The 22,676-nt window shown below is 58.4% G+C and overlaps 4 protein-coding genes across 5 annotated transcripts; 2 read left to right on the forward strand and 2 right to left on the reverse strand.

Annotated features, from left to right (window-relative positions):
- Window positions 1-31: 31 nt before the first annotated feature.
- Window positions 32-5,096, reverse strand: ALYREF (Aly/REF export factor). Its single transcript, XM_075519138.1, has 6 exons — window positions 4,806-5,096; window positions 4,393-4,524; window positions 1,784-1,931; window positions 1,618-1,681; window positions 1,265-1,445; window positions 32-310 (listed from the first exon to the last, which is right to left on the reverse strand). Exons 1-6 carry the CDS (start codon window positions 5,037-5,039, stop codon window positions 296-298), a joined length of 774 nt encoding a protein of 257 aa, XP_075375253.1. The 5' UTR covers window positions 5,040-5,096; the 3' UTR covers window positions 32-295.
- Window positions 5,097-5,144: 48 nt separating this feature from the next.
- On the forward strand, window positions 5,145-5,654 carry ANAPC11 (anaphase promoting complex subunit 11). The gene is made up of 2 exons (XM_075519141.1): window positions 5,145-5,296; window positions 5,402-5,654. The coding sequence occupies exons 1-2, from the start codon at window positions 5,188-5,190 to the stop codon at window positions 5,545-5,547; spliced, it is 255 nt and encodes an 84-aa protein (XP_075375256.1). The 5' UTR covers window positions 5,145-5,187; the 3' UTR covers window positions 5,548-5,654.
- On the forward strand, window positions 5,548-6,613 carry NPB (neuropeptide B; the record flags this gene model as incomplete). The annotated part of the gene is made up of 2 exons (XM_075518667.1): window positions 5,548-6,156; window positions 6,419-6,613. Coding segments are annotated over 2 exons (741 nt in total), but the record flags the coding sequence as incomplete, so codon positions are not given.
- A 4,478-nt stretch (window positions 6,614-11,091) lies between these two features.
- PCYT2 (phosphate cytidylyltransferase 2, ethanolamine) lies at window positions 11,092-22,668 on the reverse strand. Of its 2 annotated transcripts, XM_075519106.1 has the most exons (13): window positions 22,514-22,668; window positions 21,815-21,903; window positions 20,866-21,027; window positions 18,890-18,956; window positions 18,317-18,401; window positions 17,203-17,247; window positions 15,663-15,801; window positions 14,916-14,998; window positions 14,651-14,728; window positions 13,980-14,045; window positions 13,651-13,716; window positions 13,070-13,158; window positions 11,092-12,377 (listed from the first exon to the last, which is right to left on the reverse strand). In XM_075519106.1, the coding sequence occupies exons 1-13, from the start codon at window positions 22,600-22,602 to the stop codon at window positions 12,287-12,289; spliced, it is 1,149 nt and encodes a 382-aa protein (XP_075375221.1). In that variant the 5' UTR covers window positions 22,603-22,668; the 3' UTR covers window positions 11,092-12,286. The 2 variants fall into 2 exon arrangements, with proteins under 2 accessions (XP_075375221.1, XP_075375222.1); XM_075519107.1 differs by lacking the exon at window positions 21,815-21,903 and having other exon boundaries at window positions 22,514-22,645.
- Window positions 22,669-22,676: the final 8 nt, after the last annotated feature.

Consider the following 22,676-nt stretch of genomic DNA (forward strand, 5'->3'; position numbering starts at 1 on the left):
GGCGGGGCACGGCGGAGCAGGCGTCCACAGCTCTAGACACGGTTCTATTTTATTACGGCAAAGGTGAAAAAGCCACCTTGGCCCAACAGGCAACCAGTAAAATTTATCCCAAAAATAACTCGGTACAAAACAGGTCTGCTTCAGCATTAAAAAAAACCTTTACAGGAGTTTAAAACCTATCCCAGAACATAACGTAAAACAAATCCCGTCCTCCGGATTAGTAGCCACAGCCGCAGCCCCCGCCGGGAGCGTGGAGCCAGAGCGGAGTCCTTCCCTGCGCCCGCCGCCCGCCGCTTTAGCTGGTGTCCATCTGGAAGAGAGGAGAGGAGCCGTCACCGCGCGCCCTGCCACGCCCCGCCCCGCCCCCGCGGCACCCCTGCCGCGCCCAGCCCGCCCCTCCGGAGGCGGTCCGGCCCCGGCGAACCACCGCAACTCCCCGGTGCCGCCGACGGGGACGCGCGGGTTCGAGCCCCGGCCCGTTCAGGGGCCGGCCCGGCAGCATCCAGCAGCCTGGGCGCAGTCGCCCCGCGGCGCGCCGAGGCACGACTGCCCTGCTGCGCCCCCCGCCCCACCACGCCTTTGCAAAACACCACTATTTACGCATCACCAACGCCAGAGAAGACTGCTCTAACGACATTCCCATGCCACTTTTTTCTGGAATTCTGCTCATCCCACTTCTTCCATACCCTCGCCCCGACTCTACCCCGTCCCTACAACGCTGACTCCGCTGTCATCACATACACGCGCGACCTCGGTGCTCTATCGAGATTTTAATCTGGCTGCGGCACAGACGTCTGAGCTAGTTCTGAAGGCAGCAAACAACGTGCGTGGCTCCATACGTTAGGACTCGTATCCGCCATCAGCATCACTGACCCTTCCTCCGTTAGCATCCCATGTAGCTATTTCACACGGGTTTTTTTTTTTGTGTTTCCATTTCTGCAGCCCATTATCTCTATGGGTTTTGTCATGCAGCTACTGGTCACCACAGCTGTTCCAGCTACGGAAGAGCCTGCCCTACGCTGGCCCCAGCGAGCCGGGGAGCTGGAAAAGGGGCCGGTTCTTGGCTGCCAGTAATGGTAGTTGACAAAGAGTTCTGGAAAGCAAAGCCAAGTACCAGACCAAGGCACTGCTCGGCTTTCGAGGAGACTGCTTTAGTCCGATGACTTGGAAAACGCTTTCTCCTTCCTGCCGGATGCAGGCTGCCAATGTCCCCCAGAACGAGACGCTGCGGGGAACCTGCGGACAGTGCCCAAGCAGCACTTACCCTGGCATTGTAAGCATCCAGCTGTGCATCTAGTTCTTCTGCGGAGAGCTGCTGTTTGGAAGTTCTTCCAGCTCCTCTGCCTCTCCCTCTGTTCCCGCCACGAGTACCTCGCCTGTTGCCTCCTCCACCACCAAATGCTCCCGAGCCACCACGGTTTCTGGTCATGCCACCTCTGTTTACACTGTGATTTTTAAAAAGTGACTGTTTTAGTGCATTCCGGTTAACCCAAACAGGCACACAGAAGTTTGCTGAACGGGAGAGGGATCCACGCTTCCCACACAGAGAAGGGCCAGGCACGTTCCCGCCCCGCGCTGACCGGGCACAGCGACTCCCACGCCCACACGGCATCTCACCTCTGTGCTGGTCTCCTCTGTGTGTCGATCTGTGACGTGACCAGCTGAATGTTCATGGGGCGCCCTGGAGGAAGAGCAGCCCGTGAGCCTGCGTGCGGGCCACGGGCGCACGGGCTGCTCCAGCCAGCCAGCGAAATACGCTACGGGGACAGCCCCGCAGACTCACCATCCAAGGGGACTCCATTGTACTGCTTCATCGCTTTCAGAGCGTCTGCCTTCCTTTCGAAATGCACGTCCGCTGTCCCTAGACTGCGGCCAGATCTGTCATAGTGCACAGCCGCCTTCTTCAAGGTCCCAAACTCTGCGAAGAGTTCCTGAGAAAGAGAGGGAGAAGAGCGCACACATCCATCAGCACTGCAAACACCGCACAGCCAGGAGAGAGCGCTGGCAGCTCCCCGTACACAACCGCTCTCAGCAGTTGCAGGCGCTTTTCAAAACATCATTGACAGCTCGGAAAAATCCCTGATGAAAGAGGGGAGTGCAAGCCCATCAGAAGGATTTCAGAAAGTTGCCACGGGTGGCAAAAACAAGCAGGACTTCATATTCACCACTTGCAAGGTTCATGTTTACAGCCAGCGAAGCAGACTCAAGGGAAACTACAGGTCTTTTTGTTGAGGCTGAGTCAATGGGGTGACTATTTAAAAATAATCCAGACCCGATCCCATTTCACAGAGGAAGAATGATCTGTATGAACACAGGGATTCACGAGATGATTACGGTTTCATTGTGCTGGACTTCCCTCCCTGCCTTAAATCTTTACTAGACCAGGTGCGATTTAAAAGCACAGCCTGTTAGGAATATACCCCAAAATTGAGATTAGGAAAGTCCTCTACTGAAGTACGTCATTTGCTGTCACGAAGGATGGAAATGAAGAGGCAGCGATGGAGCCAGCAGTGTTGTTTCACAGGTGCTACATTTAGGAAGTCAACAAGGACACCTCGCCTCAGCGAGTTCCTGCTACACCTCCTGCCTCAGCTCCTCAACATCTGCACCACAGCTGCCAGGCGCCCGAGGGGACGGACGACCTTCTACAGACTCTGCTGCAAGGCCGGACCGCCATGCAGCCATCTCCCTGAGCTACTGCCCGAGCATCCGACAGAGTGCTACGCGTGTTCTCCCACTTCCTAAGCAGGCAGCCCTTCAGGCAGGGCTGCAGGCCAGCTCCTCCCCTGTACTCATTCACCGGAGGCGAACGTTACACGGCACTCGACAGAAGCTTTCTGGCACAGAGCGCAACACAGGTGAGGCGGTGCTCAGCCTCTTCTCCAGAGCCAGCTTCTCTCTGCACTGCGGAGAACACGGGTTCCTCCCGAGCGGCAGCGAACGCTCAGGGAGCGACACTGCGCAGCTCCTCCGACAGCAAAGCGCGTTCGAGGTTCCCGCCAGCCGCTCGTCCCTGCCGATACACTGCCCGCGCCACGCTGTACCACGTTAATGATGCAATTAGCATAGAAATAAAGAAAGCAACCACCACATCTGAGGCGGCGCTAAATTATGGGATGGGTAGTAACAAATAGGCGCAAAGCCATTAAGTCAGCTTTGCTGCTAAATAAACCATAGGTGGAAGTTTGTCCACACCTCAGCCCAAGCCAGCGGGGAAAAGGCGAATCTCAACCGCCACACACAGCGCAGGAGCTGGTTAAACTGAGGTGACTCCAGGAAGCCACGTTTTACACATCAGGGCCTGACTGCAAAAAACAAGAAACTTATTCAACCCAAATCTGAACTTACATGAGGCAAAGAGGTGGTTTTAAGCACATAACCCAGTAACTAGGTGACCCAAAAAAGCTCACATCCAATCCCCCAGACGCAGCCAGACGGGCACGTGGAGTAACTGGAACGAGTTAATAGCTGAAGAAAGCACAGGAGCAGTTGTTTGCTTCTTCCTGGTGAGGACTCAGGACCAGAAGCCGACTCAAACGGCAGCGCTCTGCAGCGTGACCGGGCCAGCAGAGCCCCCAGCGGGGACACGCCTGGTATTTGCAAGCGTTTATTTCTGCACAACTCACTGCCCGCTCGTGACCGTGCCCTCGCAGCCGGGTGGGAGCACCACGCCTCGACCCCTCCCAACCCACGCAGCCGGAGACGGATCGCACCGTACAGCCAACCGAAAGACTCCGGCAGGCTCTTACCCAAGGCACGGCTGAAACAAGGGATACAACCACGACAGGTGACTCGGCTAGGAGAGTTAACACAGCAGGCACCACAGGTGCTGCGGCGCAGGGGAGCGCGCTCTCCCTCACAAATAACTCTTCCCAGTTACACCGATGGATGCGTCTGCAGGAACGCCTCGACGCTCAACAGAACGCGACTTTAACAAAGCTGCGCAAGCAGGTCCCGTAAAAACAGAGATGCAGACGGACACGCAGCGTGGTTACTGAATTTCTGCAGTTACGCAGACCTTAAGAGTTTATGCAGTTTACGCTAAATTCTCCAGGCACAGCTGGATCCAGCCAAACAGCAGCGTTTTCCCACACGTGCACTGTGGCAGAGTCACTTACAATGCGTTAGCTGCCGCTCTGCGGAAGAGGGTGGCTTTTCTGAATCACAGCCCCCTCGAGACCACCAGAACCGCTGCAGGACAGGCACTCGCGCCACAAACCCCGTCACCGATGCAGCGCTAATTCACTCAGGGATCTTCCGTCCTGGCCGGGGAAGGGAGCGAGACCTGCGGAGCTCCTGCGGGCACCCAATGCGCCCAACCCCGATGCGATGAATTAAACCCCCTGCGAACGCCCCCCGCGCACCCGGCGGGGCCGCTCCCGAGCCCCCTACCTGGATGTCCGCATCCGAGACGCCGAAGTCCAGGTTCGAGACGAGCAGCTTCCCGCCGGTCTCCACGCCGGCCCCCGCCCCGAAGCCGCTGTCGAACAGGTCGTGCTGCCACTTCTCGGGGAGCTGCTTCGGCTGCAACGAGACCGGGACCTCGCTGACCGGCCCGGGGCACCGCAGGCCACAGGCCGCCGCCGGCCACGCCGCCCGCTCCGCCGGGAGCGGACAAAGGGCCGCCCGGCGGGCCCGCCCTCCGCCCCGCCGCCCCCCGCGCGGCTCCGCCGCCCCATCCCGCCGCCGCCGCCGCCCGCCCCGTCGCGCCGAAGGCCCGGCCCGGGCCCGTGCCCGGGCCCCCGCGGCGCCTCCGAGCCCCGTGGGCGACCGCGCTCTCCGCCCGCCCCCGCCGCCCTCCGTACCCGGCTGTAGGGCGCGGGCCGGTTCCTGCCGCCGCCCCGGGCCATCACCGGCCTGTTCCGCACGGGGCCGCCGCCTCCCGCTCGCCCGGCTCCCACGCCGCCCCGGCCGGGCCCGCCCCCGCGGACGGCGCCGCCCCGGCCCCGGCCGCCCCGGCCGCCGCCTCGGCCGGCCCCCCGCTGGCTCCGGTTGAGCTTAATGATATCGTCCAGGGACATGTCCATCTTGTCGGCCATGATGGCGGCTCCGCTCCGGGGCCTGCACTTCCGGCCGCGCTGCGGCGACGCCGGAAGCGGAAGAGGCGGGGCCGGCGGCGAGGGCGCGGCGGCCGCGCGCGCTTGTGCGCGGGGCCTTGTGGGGCGGGGCGGGACTTCCGGCGGGGCGATGCGGGTGCGGGTGCGCAGCTGGCATGGCGTCGCCTCCTGGCTGTGGGTGGCCAACGACGAGAACTGCGGGATCTGCCGGATGGCCTTCAACGGCTGCTGCCCCGACTGTGAGTGCGGCGCCGGGCGGGCGGGCGGGGCGGGGCGGCCTCGGGGCTGCGGCCCCCCGGGCCGGGCCGGGCCTGGCCTGGCCTGACGGCCTGTCCGTGCCGCAGGCAAGGTGCCCGGCGACGACTGCCCGCTGGTGTGGGGACAGTGCTCGCACTGCTTCCACATGCACTGCATCCTCAAGTGGCTGAACTCGCAGCAGGTCCAGCAGCACTGCCCCATGTGCCGCCAGGAGTGGAAGTTCAAGGAGTGACGGCCGGCCGCCGCCCCTCCACCGGCGGGCGCGGGGGGCCCGGGGCCGCTTCCCGCCGCCGGCAGCCCCGCGCCGCCCTCAATAAACGTGCGGCCGCCGCTCGCCTCTCCGGTGTCCGGGGCCCTTCTGCGCTCGGGGTCGGTGCGGGGGGTGGGGAGGACAGCGCCGCGGGACCCGCCCGCGGGGGCGGAAGGCGGCTCTGCCGGGCGCGGGAGGGTCGGTGTCGGGACCGGGACCGGGACCGGCCCCGGCGGGCAGGGCCCCTCGGCGACCCGGGCAGGGCTGCGGGGCCGCCGGCGAGCAGCTCCTTCCCCGCGGGCTCCGGCGCCCCGGGAGGATGGGCCGCGGGCGGGCGAGGCGGGCCCCCCGCCCGGCTGTAAAGGCGGCGGCGGAGCGCTGCGGTCCCGCCGGCACCAAGCGCCCTGCCCGCTAGCTCGGCTGCTCCGCCGCCCCGCCGAGCCCTGGTACAAGCAGGCGGCCGGGCCCCGCCGCTACTCGGTGGGCAGAGTTCCGGGGCTGCGCTCCGGCCTCCGCCGCTCGCCCCGCGCCCGCCGCTCCGACACCGACGGCACCGCCGAGCCCGGCCCCGGGGTGCTGCTGTCCGGCTCGGCCCGCCCGCCCACGCGGCTCCAGGCCGCGCTGAGTACCGGGGCCGCCCCGGGGGTTCGGGGCATGGTGGGCGCTGGGGCTGCTCCCCACAGGACTCCGGGCACGGTTCGCGCTGGGACTGGCCCCGTCCCCCCCGTCCCCCGTGGTGCTCCATGCCGCAGCGAGCAGCAGGAGCGGCGTCCTCTGCCTGCCGGGCGCTGGGGCATGGCGGGGGGAGGACGCCTTGCCTGGGGACCCCGGTCCCCGTTGGTCTCCCCTGCAGGCGCTGTGCGTGATGGATGTGGCCCCCAAGCTGCGGAGCTGCCGGGCGCTGCCTGGAGCCCCTGGCGCTCTCCAGTGCAAGGCAGACGTGACCGTGTCCTTGGACCCCGGGTGCCTGAGTGCGGATGCCTGAGCCGGCACTGGTGGCTCTGTGGCAACAATAAACGTGCTTGGGCTGCTCCATCGCGTCTGTCCTTGCAGGGGAGGGAGGTGGGGTGAGGTGGGGTGGGGGGAGCCCACCCAGGTCTGGGGAGCTCGGGGCTGCTCCACCAGGGAAAGCGGTGCAGAGGAAGCATTTCGTGCACGAGGCTGCTGAGCTTCCCTCTCCCTGCGGCTCCCCCAGCTCCCTGAGCCCTGCAGGGCCTTGGCTGGGGCCGGGGGCTGCCCCAGGTCAGGCCGAACAGAGCCGGGGCTGTGCCGTGCCCTGGCAGGGGGCAGGACATGCTCCGGGGCTCTGGAGACGCTCCGGGTGAGAAGGCAGCGACGGCGCGGCTGGGAGCGTGTGGGGGGCAGCTGGCAGCAGGACCGGGGCTGGAGCTGAGCACGGTCACCAGCCTGCGGCTGCGTGGGAGCTCCTGGGGGCCCGGGGAGATGGGCAGCCCCGTCCCCTGCCCCCCTGTGGGCATCACGGCAGGGGGCTTGGTCGGCCGACTGAGCACCCACTACCTGCCTCCTGCTGCCCGCTTCAACTCGACCTCTGGGCTCCGCCAAGCCACGGGGACCCACGACAGCACCAGCGTGGCTCTGGCCTCGCAGCCCCTGGGCCCTGTGAGCAGCCATTCCCCCCCCCGCGGGTGCTGTGGCTGCTCAAACACCCAGTAGAAAAAAAATCACTCTGTGATCGTGACCAGCAAATTGCAGCCCCAAAGGCCAGCCTGACAGCCGCGGTGGCCGCAGGGCACAGCACGGGGAGCCTGCGTGGGCAGCACAGTGCTGGGCTGAGCTGCGGGGAGCAGCAGGAGCTGATTGGGCTTTGCCGGACGATGAGTGACCGCGGGCAGGGCGCTCCCCTCACCGTGGCCGGGAAGGGCCCCGCTGCCCCCCTGTGCTGCCAGAGACCCGGCGCAGCCCCCGCTGGCACCGGGGCACCCAGCCGTGCTCCAGCAGCAGGACATGGGCTCGGTGACAAGAGTGGGGCAGCAGCCCCCTGACACCAGCTGCTCCCCGGCAAGGGCTTCCCCCCCCACCAGGCATCTGGGGGGGCCACCTCCTCCTCAGGGGCGAGGCCGGGAGCGCAGCACCCAGCCCGGTCGCAGTCCCTGTCCCCGTGAGGGTCGCCAGGGCTCTGCCTCGCCTGGTAAAAGCGCTCACCTCCGGTGGACACCGTGCTTTTTATGAAAGGAGCCCCCGCCCCGAGTGCCCCTGGCTGCAGCCCAGCCCCACCACGGTCCTCCCACGCCGCCACGCAGCGCACCACGGCCTTGGCAAGGCCTTCGCCCGCCCCAGGGCACAGCATGGCCCAGTGGAGCCCGCTGGTGCCGGGTTCTTCCCAGGAAACCAGGTGGGCACTGGGGCTGCCAACCACAGCGGAGGACACGGCCTAGCGTCCCCGCCGCGGCGGGGGTCAGCGTCGTTGCCTGCTGGAGCTGCCACGGGGTGCCAGCGCCCACCACTAAGCTCAGCCCCATCTCTGAAATCCCACGGGGACCCCAAGTGCTCCGGCAGCTCGGGGCAGCAGCGGCGGTGCCGCACGGGTGTCCCAGGCACAGCGGGCGCAGCCCTCCTACCGCCCGCAGCGGTAACACGCCGGCGGCTCGGCACCAGTCGCGGTCCCGGTGCTGAGCTCCTGCCCGGAGCCACTGCACGCGGCAAGCGGCTGCAGAGCCCCAGCCCTCCCTGCACAGCAGGACGAGCGCACTGGTGCGCCGGACCAACTCGCTGCGTGGTGCTGGGTCTGGGCTTTGGCCAGGGTGGCGGTGGCCGACGGTGACCCGCTGGGCACCGGGGGTCTGCTCGCCCCATGGCCTCTTTCCGTGAATGGCTGACGGGGCCCTGGGGGACAAGCCCCAAGCACAGCCCTGCTCTGGGGCCCTGCACCGTGGCAGGGTCTGGGCCGAAGCTGCCGGCTCAGCGGGGTCATGGCTGCTCTTACAAGATGTAACTAAGGCACCTGCTACAACTGTTTCAGCAAATTAGTTCCCGTTAGAGAAATGTTGGGCTCTCACTGCAATCTGCATCGCGAGGTGGGGGGGCATCCCCGGGATGGGTGCAGGAACCAGTCTTGATCTTCTGTGCTGGGGGGGAACAACCAAACAAACCACAGAAAACAAAGTCACAAACTTGAAATTCATGCCTTTCCCCTCCCCCCATTTTAACTCCATGCTCATTTTTGCCCCCGGGACTCAGAGGTTGTCAGTAAACAGCAGCTTAGAAGAAGGGCCCGGAGGCACTTGGAGAAAGGAACCACATACGCAAAATTTTTCAGAGTAAATGCTGAAATGGCTCTCAGAGGCCCCAAGGAACAGCAGCTCCACCCTGCTCCAGCTGAGCAAGCGAAGCTGATGTTTCCACGCAAGTAAGTTATACCAGCAGGCAAGCACCCGCGCAGGTGAGAGCAGAAATACAGTACTTCTGTAATTTCTTAATAACAACGGTACCCGTTTGGGTCCCAGAGGCAGCTCATTTACTCAAATGCTCAGCCTGGGGTAGATGCGTCACCGTGGCCAAGTTGTTTGTTTTTAACAACAAACTCTCCTGCGGTCTCCGTGGGAGGGGGCCACACGCCACAGGGGGGTCATTTGTGCGCTCAGCAGCCGGCAGACCCCAGGAAAGGGGCCGACGGCTCAGAGTCACGGCTGCTTCGGGGGCGAGGAGCGACTTTGCCAGCGCCAGGCGGCAGAGCTGATGTGCCCCGAAGCAGGAGGGTGCGCGGGGCAGCTGGGGGCTGCAGACTGGAGCGGAGCACCAGCTCTGCCCCAGCACAATGGGGTCCCAGCACGGGTGTCCCCAGTGCCTGACGGCTGCTCTGCCTGCACCCCACAGCAGGCAAAGTGCTGGCCCGAGCCGCTCTCCTCTGGGCCAGGGCCGGGACTCACCCTGCTCCTCAACCTGCTCCCACACTCCAACTGCGGCCGGGACGAGGACAGGGCTCAGCCCGATGTCACAGACCCTCAGGGCAGCCGAGACCCCCAGCCAGCCGGCGAGGAGCTCACCCCTGTTTTCCACTGGGGTGTAGCTGAACAGGGAGCCAGGGCACAGCCTGCAGCACGAGCCGGCTGGTGCAGCCTGCAGAACGGCCGGTTCCGTCGGGGCGAATCCCCGACCTGCCCAACGGCAGCAGCTGGTCAGGAAGGGAAAAGCCCCGGTTCTGGCTAGAGAGCTGCAGCGGAGCAGCCTCTGCACGGGAGCGGGCGAGCAGCAGCAGCAAGGGCTTGGCTGGGCCCGCTGGGAGGGAGGGAGGGAGGTGTCCATTCCCCAGACCCTGGGGAGCATCACCAGCCAAGCAGGGGTCACAGCAACAGGCTTTTCACCGCAGCCACCATGCTGCTGCTGCCAGCTGGCAAGGCAAGACAGGCGTTACCTTCTTACAGAGGAAGCATCTTCCTTCTTGCCAAAAAGGGCAGCAAAAGTTTGGGATCACTCCCGCACCCTCCAGGGCTGCCCTTTCCTCTCCTCCAGCTGCAGAACCGTTCCTTGCAGAGCACAGCCCTGCTGCTGGAGAAGGGCCCTTCCGCAGAGCACCGGCACTCCAGGGGAGGGAGAGCCCAGAGCACAACGCGGTGCAGCGGCCGAGGCTGGGAGCAGCGAGGACCGGCCGGCCCTTCCTTGCCCTCCCGAGCAGGAGCGTCTGGGTCTCAGCAGTGGCCTTGGGGCTGCAAGAGGCAGCTGGGAGGAGCCCGGACACACTCACAGCATCACCCAGCTCAACGCAGCACAGGGATGGGACTGCCGTTCCTGCCTCGGGCACCCGAGGGGCTCCAGCTACGGGAGGGGAGGGGAGGGGAAGGGAGGAGAGGGAGAGGAGGCTCCGAGTTCCCCAGTCCCCTCCGGCCCGGTGCTCAGCAGGGAGCGTCCCCACACAGGTGGGTGTCTTGGCTCTTGTCACAGATGACACCAATATATTCTATGAATATTCATTACTGAAATGCCAACTACGCAAACAGAGGCTCTGGGATTAGCAACTACACGGCTGCGAGACCCCGAGCCCCACATCTGACCTGTCTCCACCCCAGCCCCTCCAGGCAGCAGGACAGACCCCCCACAGCTGCTCTCAGACACTGCTTTGGCATCACGATACACCAAGCCACCAGGTCACCTCTTCCCTCGTACCCACCATGGTTACCTGCCCACCAAAGGGCTGAGACACCTTTCCACTGCAAACTCTGCTGCAATTTTAGAGTCCAGAAAGCATAAAACCCCAGAACACAGCAAAGCAAAGACCCACTCACACGGTCTAGTTCAATTTTCTAGTGAATTCAGCAAAAACCTCCTCCCACAGTGAGAACAAACAGCTTCCAGTCAGAGCGATCCCCAACCGCTGCACCAGAACAAACCCGACGTGCCCCAGAGCTCAGGCTGGGCTGCCCAAGGGCCATGAGCTCATTCTCAGGCCACAGTGGCCTCTCCCCGGCTCCCATCAGAGCTCCCGGGAAAAGCCACTGTAGGAGAGAGTCTCCAGCCAGGGCCTGGCCCCTTTCTGTCACCCCAGCTCAAGCCCCAAAGAGACCAACACCCAAGTCTTCACCATTTTATTAATGATCAGCAACAGAAGTTTACAACAGAGAGGACAACAGAACCGGCGTGGAAGGACCGTCCAGCACAGTGCAGGGAGCAGCCCAGGACACCCACCACAGCACCCTGGAATGTAAGAGGCAGAAAGGGGCTCAGCCCAGCACCCATCCTCCTCAGGCCCCGCACCTCCCCGCAGGGGCACACGTGCTGCAGCTCAGAAAACGGCTGCGAAGTTTCAGCTGACAAGGTTGCTCCCTTAGGTAACCTGTCAGGCAGAAGGTGGGCTCTGGCAGCAGCGGCAAGCAGGGCTCTGAGCGGCACCGGATCCTGCTGCCTCGCGACAGGAAGAGCCTTTGGCAAAAGCCCTCAGGGTTCCCACGCTTCGTGTGGAGAAATCCCTCAACCTGCCAGGGAAACCGCGGAACCGAGGGTCCCCGTGGCACCAGCCACCCGCCCCTCTCGGCAGCTGCCGCGCCGCTGCCTGTTACTGGGGCGGCAAATCCCTCACTGGCACCAGTCACAGCAGAGAGAGGCTTTACCCAACTAAAGCCGAAGTAGCTTTGGGTCTGGTATTTGTGCAGAGGCAGCGGCTGAGAAGAGGCAGCACGGCGAACCCCAGAGCACAGGGCCCGTCGGCACCTCCAGCAGCCAGCACACCGACGGCCCAGCGTCCCTAACCAAAAGCTCGCAGGAGGAACTGCGGGTGCCGCATCCCTTCCCCGGGGAGGCCGCTCTTGCCAGTCTGTCCGGCCGCCCCCACCACCGCCCGAAGGGCTGCTCTGGAGCGCAGACTCCGGTCAGGACAGCCGAACCTGGAAGGGCAGAGGGGGCCTGGGCGGCTGCTCCATTTCCCTCCTACTAAAAGCCAGAAATGGCAGAAGGTAAAAGCACATCAACATGTTAAAACATTAGTTATAATTAAAACCGTTTGTTTTTTTTTTTTTTTTCTTTTGTCAAATCTCCTCCTGGGAAAGGGGATGGGGGCTGATTAACGGAGGAAAAACTAGGCAGCAGGATCCTGACTCATTATGTCTGCATAATTAGTGCAGGAGGAGCTAGGACAGAAGAGGGCAGGACAGCACATCCTGCATGCCAGCAGCAGTGTCCCCGTTCAGGGGTCCCCTCTCAAAGAGCTGTCTGCTCCTCAAGAGGGTGAGGCTGCGGCGCTCTGCGACCCACGCATCAGCTCTCTGCTGGCCTAGTGCTTCTCCTCTTCCAGTCTCTTCATGGCCTCCAACACAGCCAGCTCTTTTGCTTCCTTCTTCTGGTTCCTAGCTTCAAACTCCAGCCTGCATCAATCACAAAATGCCATGAGATTCTCATCCATCCGTATCTCTAGTAGACTAAAAGCACCTGGAGCAGGGGAGCGCTGCCTTCTCCTACGCTGCTTTGTTCTGAGAGTACTTCAGAAACCTCACCAGTAACCCCCCAACTCCTCTTCGAGAGCCAGCACCCAGAGCTTCCCACGACTGCTACCATCGCTCCCAAGTCCTAGGCTCCCACGCTGGCCAGACGCTACTTATTTCTCCCCCTGCAGAAGACACTGCTATTCCATGCTTGGTCTGTCCTGGGACAGACCACTTGGTGCCATAATACCAAAATCAAATTTACCGCTGACCTGAGCCAAGGTCACTGAAGGTGAAGGGCTCAGGCCTAAGAGAGCAAAGCTCTGAAAGAAGCAACATGCTAAATCCCCGAGAATACAGCAAGGACATTTTATCATTAATAGAGGAGGAGGAAAAATAATAAAACGTGCTGTGAAGCACACTCTGACATAGTAGAGCTTAGCTGTTCCTTTTCCTGTACAGGCCAGTACATCCACATTTAAGCAGCCTGCCCAAGCTGTGGAAGATGAGGGACCAGTTCACTGATTCTGTGCCTTTAGGTAACCCCTTCTCTTCCTCTTTGATTCCATTAAGGAGTCCTCAGACAAGCTGGACAGAACAGTATGCAACAGAACTGGGAGATGAAGAAAGCCAACCTGTTCTTGATGATTCTTTGCACAATTAAATCTGTGGTGAGATTGCTGCCACTGTCCACCAGCTGGAAAATGTTGCGTCTCTTCGGTTCCTGTGAACAAACACAGCAGACTCAGCTGTAAAAAACACGCAGGACCGCTGGGTTTACAGCTCAGTAGCGAAAGCTGAGCAGAAGTCACGGCAGGTCCCGTGGGCACCCGGCCACGCACAACACAAAATGATCTCCTAGGAGGCAGAATAAGTAACTGCTAAAAGCAAAGCTTCACGTATGAAGCTCCTGAAGCAAGGCTGCCCAGGGCTGGCGTAGAGCAACGATTACAGGATTTCTCATTCTGCCACGAAGGCATCAGAAACAGGCAAAACAAAACTTGGACTAAAAGAACGGAGCTGTTGTGAATGATTTACAGGCTCTGCTCCAAGTAGCTACCCTCAGGGGTGGATGAAAACCAGCATCACCTGCCAAGGACTTGCTTGGGTAGCATCCTCTGCAATACGAATTCTCAGCTCAGGAACACGAACAAAGCCATGCTGTATCTATCAAATGCTGACAAAGCAGCACAGACAACAGCAGCTAATAGCTTACCTCGTACGGATCAGAACCATCCTTGTCTGGCACCACCTCAGTCATCCCATGACACACAAGTGTTACCTGGAGAAGGACACAAAGTCACTGACAAGATCGAAAAGATGACAGGGACTTTCCCTGCCACTGCACTCACTGCAGCATAGCCTGGAGATCAGCAAAGCCACCCCTCCTGTACCAGGCTTGGCAGTGCATCTGGAGCTCCCTGTAATCCATCAGGGAGAAGAGACCATCTCTCTTCTCCACCCGTTTTTTCCTGTATCACTTTAGCTCCCTAAGCACATCACACCCCAACATCTTCAGGTACATCTATACACAAAGACTCTCACCCTGAAGTGATCCAGCAGATCAGCAGTGACAGCGTAGGGGGCTCCAATCACCACTTCTGAGACGTACTAGAAAAGAAACCAGGTAGAGAGTCCAGATTGGGGCGGGGGGAGAACCAAAACAGAGGCCAGCCTGCTTCCTAAACAGACTTGAGCAGGTCATCTGGTTACAGAGTTAGGAACTCAAATAAGGGAACAGGAAAGTGGGTTTAGCAGCCACTGCTTGTCACACAGCATCTTTTCGTTCCACTAAAGAATACGCTTTCTGGTAGCATGTATATAGCAAATCCAAAAGTTAATTGCTCAGGGCACACGTTTCTGGGCCTCCCCGCATTTCTTTCCCAGGAATTTTCTCCCCTGCTGCAGAGAGCGGATAATTTTCTACAAGAACACAGCTATAGAGCAGCTCTCTGCAAGGCATCCTGCCTCTTCACTGCCGGTGGAACAGAGGCGGACGGGTTCGATAGCTCAGGTTAGCCAGGACGACAGAGGAACCTAGTGATTCCTCCCGAGAGCACCCCAGCACCTCTGGCAGCCTAAAGCGATCAGTCTTGTCTTTGCCTTCTCAGTGCACACCAAAGAACCGACGCAAGATTGTTGGCTACGGGTGAACACCGCCCAGCTCCAGGCAATTTCTGGAACAGCGCAGAGGCACCTACCCTACAGGCACTTACCCTACAGGCCAAGACACTGAGTGTTCTCTCATGGATGTTCATGATGGGATAGTTCTTCCCTTTGTAGCGATTCACTTCCTAAGGCAAAGCACCAGACACAATTAGAAGAGAGACAAAGCAACCCCCTTTTCCTCTCACTTCCTCCCAACATGAAAATCCTGTATTGGCCAATACATCCCCTTCCTGTCTTCCAGACCAGGGCCTGCTGGTTTCAGGAAGAACAGGCACCAAGCTGCTCTGTCTTTGGACAACGTCATATACGGACCTGATCAAAGTGCAGCCCAGCAATGATGTAGGGTTTCTCTGCCAGCTGGTGAACCTTCTCCAGGAAATCTACATGCCCAATATCTGTAGACCTGTTTAAGGAACTGAAGCTAACATGGAAAATAGGGAAAGGAAGACAGACACAGATGAACTGAAAAACCACAGTGGGAGACAGGAATCCCAAGGACTTTATTTTTGCATTACTTGTTGCCTGTGTCCTAAGAACAGTTGCCTCCTTCCTCCTCAGGCTCCACAGGTTCTGGGCAAAAGCCAGACACCTTTTCAGCTCCACCTTACATGGACTCAACTTTGCCTCTGTCCAGAATTTCTACCTGTTTCGGGTGTTCTGGCACAGTGCCTCAAGGACTGTCCCAGGGATGAATCTGGACCTTCCCCCAGGATGACCTGCTCCAGATGCCCTGTGCAGTCACTTGGTCTATGACAGCCAGTCCTTAAGAGGGACTAGAGTGAGATCACTGGAGTGTGGAGAGTATCCAGCTGTCTTCCCGAAATCCTCCAACAGCCACAAATCTCTCTAGAGAGGAGCTGTAGCTCCTTTCTCAGTGTCCTGCAACTAAGAAACTGCCAGTAAGAACTCCTGCCTCCTCCCCTCACATGCACACCTACAGAAAAGGGGAAGGGGGAAAAAAAAAAAAGAAGTAAATATCCTAGTCTGGTTCCTCAAAACATGAAAACATCAAACAAAAAGACCAACGCTACTTTCTTGACAAAACAGAGTCAAGGATACGGAACAGGTCGAAGGCTCCGGCCACGTAGATGATAGTGTCTCCTGGCTGTGGTTCCTTCCCTGATGCAAACTGGATGATCTTCTGAGATGTCTGTAGGAACTGCGAGACGCCAGTCCAGGGACTGTGACCTTTTGGCCCCTGGGAAAACACACACCACACGCGTTTCCTTTTCAGGCTCCAGGAGGGGGTTTGGACAACGCACAGCATGCAGCTGCAGGCAATTTGCTAGCCTTAATTTGCTAGCAAGTATCACAACTCTTAGCAGCTTGGACTTCCTACATTCCTGGCACCAAACATTTGTGCAATCTCACAAAAGCCCTTTTTGCTCTGTCAAACACAGTCTAAATCCTCCCCTCAACAGCCAGCTGAGGAGAAGCCGAGAAGAAAGCTCAGGAAGGAGGAAGGCAACAGAGCAGTCCTGGATCTCCAGGAGAGGCAAGGCTTACTAAGGGAGGCAACACACAACCTACCTACGCTCTTCTCAAGCCTCAAGGCAGCCTACCCATTCACCTGGCCCATGGCATGCCAAGCTGGGAAGGGATCGCCCAGAGCTCCAGCAAGGGCCAGATCCCAGCGCCGGTGAAACCAAAGACGGAGCTTCATCCCCGCCATGTGGCAGTTTTGGAAATAGCCACCGAGTCACCCGCTCCAGCCCTGCTTCGCTCCCCTAAAGCTAGCTGCTCTACGAGACTGGAAAGAACAAAGACAACTCAGCCGAGACCAGGGCAAGCCACACAAACGGCAGCATGCAGAAGGGGGGCTCAGCTGACAGCGGGCATGCAGGGTACCTGGTGCCCAGATATTCTCCCCTGATCCAAGCACCAGGAAACAGCCATGCTGGAGCAACAGGCCCTGCAAAGCCTGCTCAAAAAACCCAACATGGTGGAGAACAAAGAGGATGATTCGGCCTGGTCAGCAAACCCCCTGTGAGTGAGAAAGACTTACTCAAGCTGTAGGTCCAGGTACTCGTTAATCAGGGACAATCCAACACCCAGGAAAAAAAAAAGGGGGCCAATAGCTCTTTAGAGGTAGCCCAAGACACAAGCTGGACATGACAGCAGAGAACCCAAGGAGGACTGCTCTGCTGCCTGAAGACCAGGCACGTGAATTCTGCAGTACAGCATGCTAGCAACGTGCCTGCTACATAAACGCTTCCCAGACCTAATGCAACACCTTTAAAAACATGTGCGCTACAAAGAGCATCCATGGAGGCTGTCCCTAGGCTGGAACTGCGGGCACTTGGTTCCCAAAGGAAGTGGCGATAAAGAATTTACAAGCAAGCCAGAAAAACAGCAAAGGCTCAGTGGGCGCAGCAGCTCTATGGTGCGGCTGAAGGACAGTTCGCTCTCTGGCCCCGTGCGGCCACACCTGCCTATTTCACTGACTAGAGTAGCTACTTTACAGAGGCAACAGACATTTACTGAGGTTGCTACTAAATGTGGGGGAAAAAACAAGCCTGCAACACAGGCCAGAAATCACATTTGGACTCCTTCTCAGACAGGACAACAACCAGACATCCATGACCAGAACTCACATTACCTTCCCAAAGTTGTCAGTGTGCTTCCGATAGTCTAGGTCCTCATCCTGAAGGGAGATAAAGAGTCAAAATGTTTAAGCACTCGCATAGCTCATCCAACCAAGAATATGCTTGTGTGTGGCAGAAGTGCTGGGAAGTCCAGGCTCAGACTGCACACCATTGACCCCTGGCACTGAATGCTGACAAACCAGTTAATATCTAAACCAGAGTTGTGTCCCAGTATGAGTCAGATGAAACGTGCGCTTATCTGATCCCAGCCTGGCACCACGTAGTGACGGTGGCTCTTGCCCAACCTGCAGACCTGATAGCGTTGCACATCTACGTCCTCCCTCAACTACGCAAGCCCCTAACAAGGCAGCGTCCCTCCTTCTTCCAAAGACACTACACTAGAGACGGGCTTAGATCTCTGCAGACAGCTAGTAACACTGTGCCAGATCTTGGTGTGAACTTACATATTACGGCTAAGCCAATCTAACAGCTCAGCACACTAAAAGATCTCCCTCTACCCCTGAATGCTCTTGTGGGTCCCTTGTCTTGTCCCTGCTGTTATCTAGGTGATTCATTCACTGGATTGCTTGTTCACCAAGTCATTTCAACTCATTAATCAATGTAAAACTACTTCCTTTATTTTCTTTTGGTTAGGTTAGCTATCTACCAGGTAGTGAGCTGAGGAGACTCAAGAAAGGTCGGATAAGACTAGAGACAGCAGAAGGCAGAGGCATACAGCTCAGTGGGAAGGAAGAGGACTTTCCAATTCTGGCAGCACTGGGCTGATAGATCAACGTGGCTGCACCGTGTAGTTTCACCCTTGGAGAAGCCATAGGCCAGCCGGTAGTTCCCATAACGTTCCTGAAGCCCACGCCAATCATGAGGGATCAAAGCTTTTATCCCCCCGCGTCTTTCCAAAGCAGCATGGGCTGAGATCACGCTGTGATCTCAGAGAGGCTTAAGCAAACATAAGCAGGGCGTTTTGCTGCCACTGCCCATAATCAGCTTGCCAGTTCTCCGTGCACCTAGGAGCCAGACTCAGGAGCTCCACTGCCATTTGGGACAGCAAAAGGAAAGAGCTGGCATATGCCCTGGCTCCAGACTCCCACCCAAAGCCCTCTGACTCACTATGTTGCTGTGGTGAGCCTTAGTCATGAGCAGCATGCGGCCAACGAGGTCGGTAGTGGACACACCTTGGGTGCGTTTGCATTCCCTGCAGGGAGACAAGCAAAGGATAAAGCGGAAGCCACAGGAGCATTTGCCTTCCCACCATTACCACAGGGAACACCTGTGGCACCTGATAAATCCAAACCAGGGACCATCCTGAGAAAGTCTTCCTTCTACCTGCTCTTGATATATAGTGTTCATTTGCTGAGCCTCTGCATCTTCTTCACGCCACAGCAACTGCTCATGTGAGGAAAACCTACCTTGCACAGACTTCCTAACAGAGCCAACTCCCAGTGAGGCTTCAAGACCAGAACTAGCATCTGCCAGGAACAGGAAGGCCCTGCCGGTCAGCTGCTACTCTGCGACACTTCCCGCAAGCCAAAATGGTGGGAGCAACTGAAGCTCTGATACACGTTACAGCAAAATTAAAGCATGACCTGAAGATAGCTGTGTTTCATCTGACTTCCCTTCAGGGCACAAACTCCCAAAAACTCTGCCCAAAACGGGATAAGAAGATAAGCAGCAATGGGTTACCTGTATCGCCCCGCTGTCTTCACTTCCTCATAGGTATCCTTGCCATCTATCGTTAAGGTGATGTCATCTGCAGAGAGAGAAAAGCCTCAGAACTGCGCCCCAAGCCTTCCTGCACAAAAGCTGTTTTAGAATGACAGTAGTAGCTTAACAGGTCCAGCACATAAGCCAGACTAGAACTCCTGCGATACGGATCTCTGTGCATGCACGTGGGATACATCCCGCATCCCATGGGAATGTCAGGGGTTTGCAAGAGCACCCTATCTGTGGAGACAAGCATAATCCTGGATGTTAAACACCATTAACCATCTGGTCCGCTGTTTTTTAGACAGTCCAGAAAATCTGAGCCAGTTGCCCTCGCAGTGAATCCAGCAGCAGGCACGACTATTGTCATTCAGATGATAATTCAAACAGCTACCATCAGTCTCAGTATTAAAAAGCACCTTAACCTTGACTTCTCTAGGACTGGTTTTAGCCATTGGTTCACATTACAACTTTTTCAGTCAATTAAACAATCCTCCAACAGCCAGTTCTTCCCCTCAGTGATGGCACTTGTACAGGGACATCAAGCTACCCTTCTACAGAGTTAATTCCAGTTCATCTTTGGCGTGCTTCTCGACTCACTCTACAAAAACACCTCTCGCCTACTTTTAGCGATAGTGTAAAATCTTCACAAGCGAAAACCTAAGCTGGCTTTCATTTGGTACAACAGCCAGTTTACAGTGCAGGCGCTGGCAGCTCACGAGTGCTCTCACGCAGTCGGGTGGCACGCTCAGGGAAGCCGAGGAGTTCTTCTCAAACCCCGCACCCTCACCTCAGGACACAGGGACAGGAGATGAGAACGCACGCAAGCGCAGCTCTGGGTGCCAGGAGAGAGGCAGAAACAGCGGGCTTGCTGTCTGTCACCTTCCCAGTTAAGCTCAGCTATTTCAAAACTTATCTTTTGCATAAACACAGCCTGGCAAAACTGCAACGTGCAAGGGTATTATTCAGGTAGAAGTACTGAATGATTTGGCAGGGGGGATAAATGCAGGGAAGCTGGAGCAAAGGCCACGAGCGCTCCTCTGTTGCCATAATCCCTCACCAAGTCCCATAAGGGGTCACATACCCCCCCACACACACATTCAGGGCAGGCAATTAAGTTAATAAGGAATTTGATAATCACCCTGTCCTTGTGAAAAAGCGTACCTATCTCACAGAAGATTAATGATTTATTTACATTTAATGAAATACTTGGCTTATTGACAGCAGGTGGCTGGGATCAGATGAGGAAGGACACCTGAAATGAGTGCAAAGACTACTCCTGATTAAACTGATAAAATACCTTCAGAGGGGTAGGGAGGAGGGGCTGCAGCTAAATGAACACAAGAAGCAGCCCCAGGAAGGGACAGAGTACACAAGTTTTGTTTCCTCAGAATGCTGGTTCTCTTCAGTGACTATAAACTGAAAAGTGTTCATAATAAGAACTAGGTCTCTGACCACACGGTCAGCTAAGCCCTTGAACAGCTTATCAGCTGGATAGAGAGAGAGAGGCTTTTCAGATCTGATCTCATCCCGGGATAAGTAGATATAAACATGATCGTATTTCTGCACACTTACCTTTTTAACAGCGTTTTTCACATTTAAGTTTTGAAAATTACTATTTCCCACACACACAGATTTCTGCTGGTGCTAAGGGCAACCTCAAGATAATTGTCGGACAATGCATTTCACCTCTGTAAGTGAAAGGGATGCTTAAAACCAAGGGCTCTGGCCACTCTTAGGGTGCCTAGCACACAGACGTATTTCTCCAGAACACCAGAACAGGAGTAGCCGTGCTGCCCAGTGCGGGCATTGGTACGGCAGACCTCTGTACGCGAGGTATCCTCTGACGGCCAGTGCTAGCCAGAACGTTCCTCGGTTTGCAGCAGGGAAACCAAGAGCACACAAGCCCCGGAAGGCCTGTGTTAATACAACTATCACCTCAGAATACGACTCACCACCGTGCACACAGAAGTCACAGTTATACTTGTCCAGGGTTTCCAGTGTGGTGACATAGGGAGCTCCTGGAGCAATCTCATCCACCCACTTGATGGCTTGCACCATTTTGTACCTCTCCTCCTGTGTAAAGACAGGGGGGCCCTTGTGCTTGGCAATCTCCTCTGGGCGAGAAACAGAAAAACCCAGTTAGAAGCACGCACTACAGCTATGAAGACTCTCACCTACAGGAGCCTCACGCATTTCATGGGCAGGTGGACTTCACTGCAGGCCTGAACTCTGCTTGGAATTGGTTTGTGGTAGAGAAGGAAGCCCCAGCTAGATCAGAAGATATTTTAATTCACTTGCACTTCTTAAGCACGTAACAAGGTCCCTGGAATTCACTCGGAAGGTCTCAGCGCCTCCCTGTACCCAGATACTTCCTACTGGGGGGAACTACCTGGGCCTCCTGGCAGCCCCCCAAGGGGAAATTCCCCTTTTAAACAACAGCTTCATGCTACGCTCAGTTCATGCTAGAAAATATGCATCCATAAACCACTTTAAAATCCATCTTCACAGGCAAGAACTAGTTCCTAGTACTTAACTTTCAGATGGGCTTGAAATGAGTTTTCTCCGCACAGTAATTTGTTTTGGAATATCAGTTCTGCAGTTTGCACTAGCAAAACCAGACTCATTTTCAACTGGTTCAATTGTTTTTACAGCACAGAATACAGCTCACCCCTCAAAGGAAGCCTGCAAGCTCTGAACCACCTAACCCTCCTCCAGAAAGCGTGAAAGGGGCGACTGCTCCCTTACCCAGGGAAGGCACGCGTCTCTTTCGGAAGCCGCTGCTCCTTGAGCAGATGCAGGAAGAAGCCTGCTTTGTATCAGGATACCTCCGTTCTCTCAGGGCTAACGGTGCTGGGAGATTCTAGAGGCAGGAGGAGGTGAAAAGCTGAGAAAACCTCTTACCATCTGTATGGACTCCAACAATCAGATAATCTCCCATGGCCCGAGCCTGGCGTAGTTGGTTCGAGTGGCCATAGTGCACCATGTCATAGCTAGAAAGACAAGGGCCCCGGTTCAGTCTGGGGACACGAGGGTGCGCGTTGCTGGGAGGCTGCAGGAGGTGACCTTCCCCACGGGCTCAAAGTTGAAAGTCTCTGCTATCTGTCAGCGGGCACCGATTGACGCGTCCACGGCGAGCTCCTCGGGGGAAGGCGGCAGCGCTCCGGCACGCTGCGATAGCCCTGCCCCGGGCGGAGAGCGGGATGCCGGCCGGGGCCGGGTCTCCCCCCGGCTCCGGGGCCGGCCCGGCAGGTGCCGGCTGCAGCCCCGGGCGCTCGGGACGGGACGGCCCGGCCCGGCCCAGCGGCTTCGCCGAGGCCCGTGCGGCGGCGGAGCCCGAGGGCGCTGCCGGCTCCGGGGAGGGGGGGGGGGGGGGGGGGGGGGGGGAAGCACGTCCCGCGGCCGCACGCACCGGGGCTGCGCGGCAGCCCCGCGGGGAGGGAGCCGCTCTCCCGCGGGAAGCGGCCCGGGGCCCGGCCCGCCGCCGAGCCCAGCCGCGCCGCGGTCACAGAGGAGCCGGAGGCACCAGCGCAGCCAACACGGTTTATTTCTCCGGGCGACGCGACAGCCCGCCCGCCCGGCCCCGCCGCCCGCCCCACTCACCATCCGTCGCACCAGACGCGCACGGGCCGGTGCGCCGCCGCGCCGCCCGCCGCGGGGCCGCCGCCGCCCGCCGCCCCGTTGCGCAGCATCGCCGCGCTGTCACCGGCGGCGCCGCCCGCCCGCAGCCGAGCGAGCGGGGCCGCCGCCCGCCCCGCCCCGCGCC

Source organism: Mycteria americana, chromosome 16 (genome assembly GCF_035582795.1).
Source record: "Mycteria americana isolate JAX WOST 10 ecotype Jacksonville Zoo and Gardens chromosome 16, USCA_MyAme_1.0, whole genome shotgun sequence".
NCBI lineage: Eukaryota > Metazoa > Chordata > Aves > Ciconiiformes > Ciconiidae > Mycteria > Mycteria americana.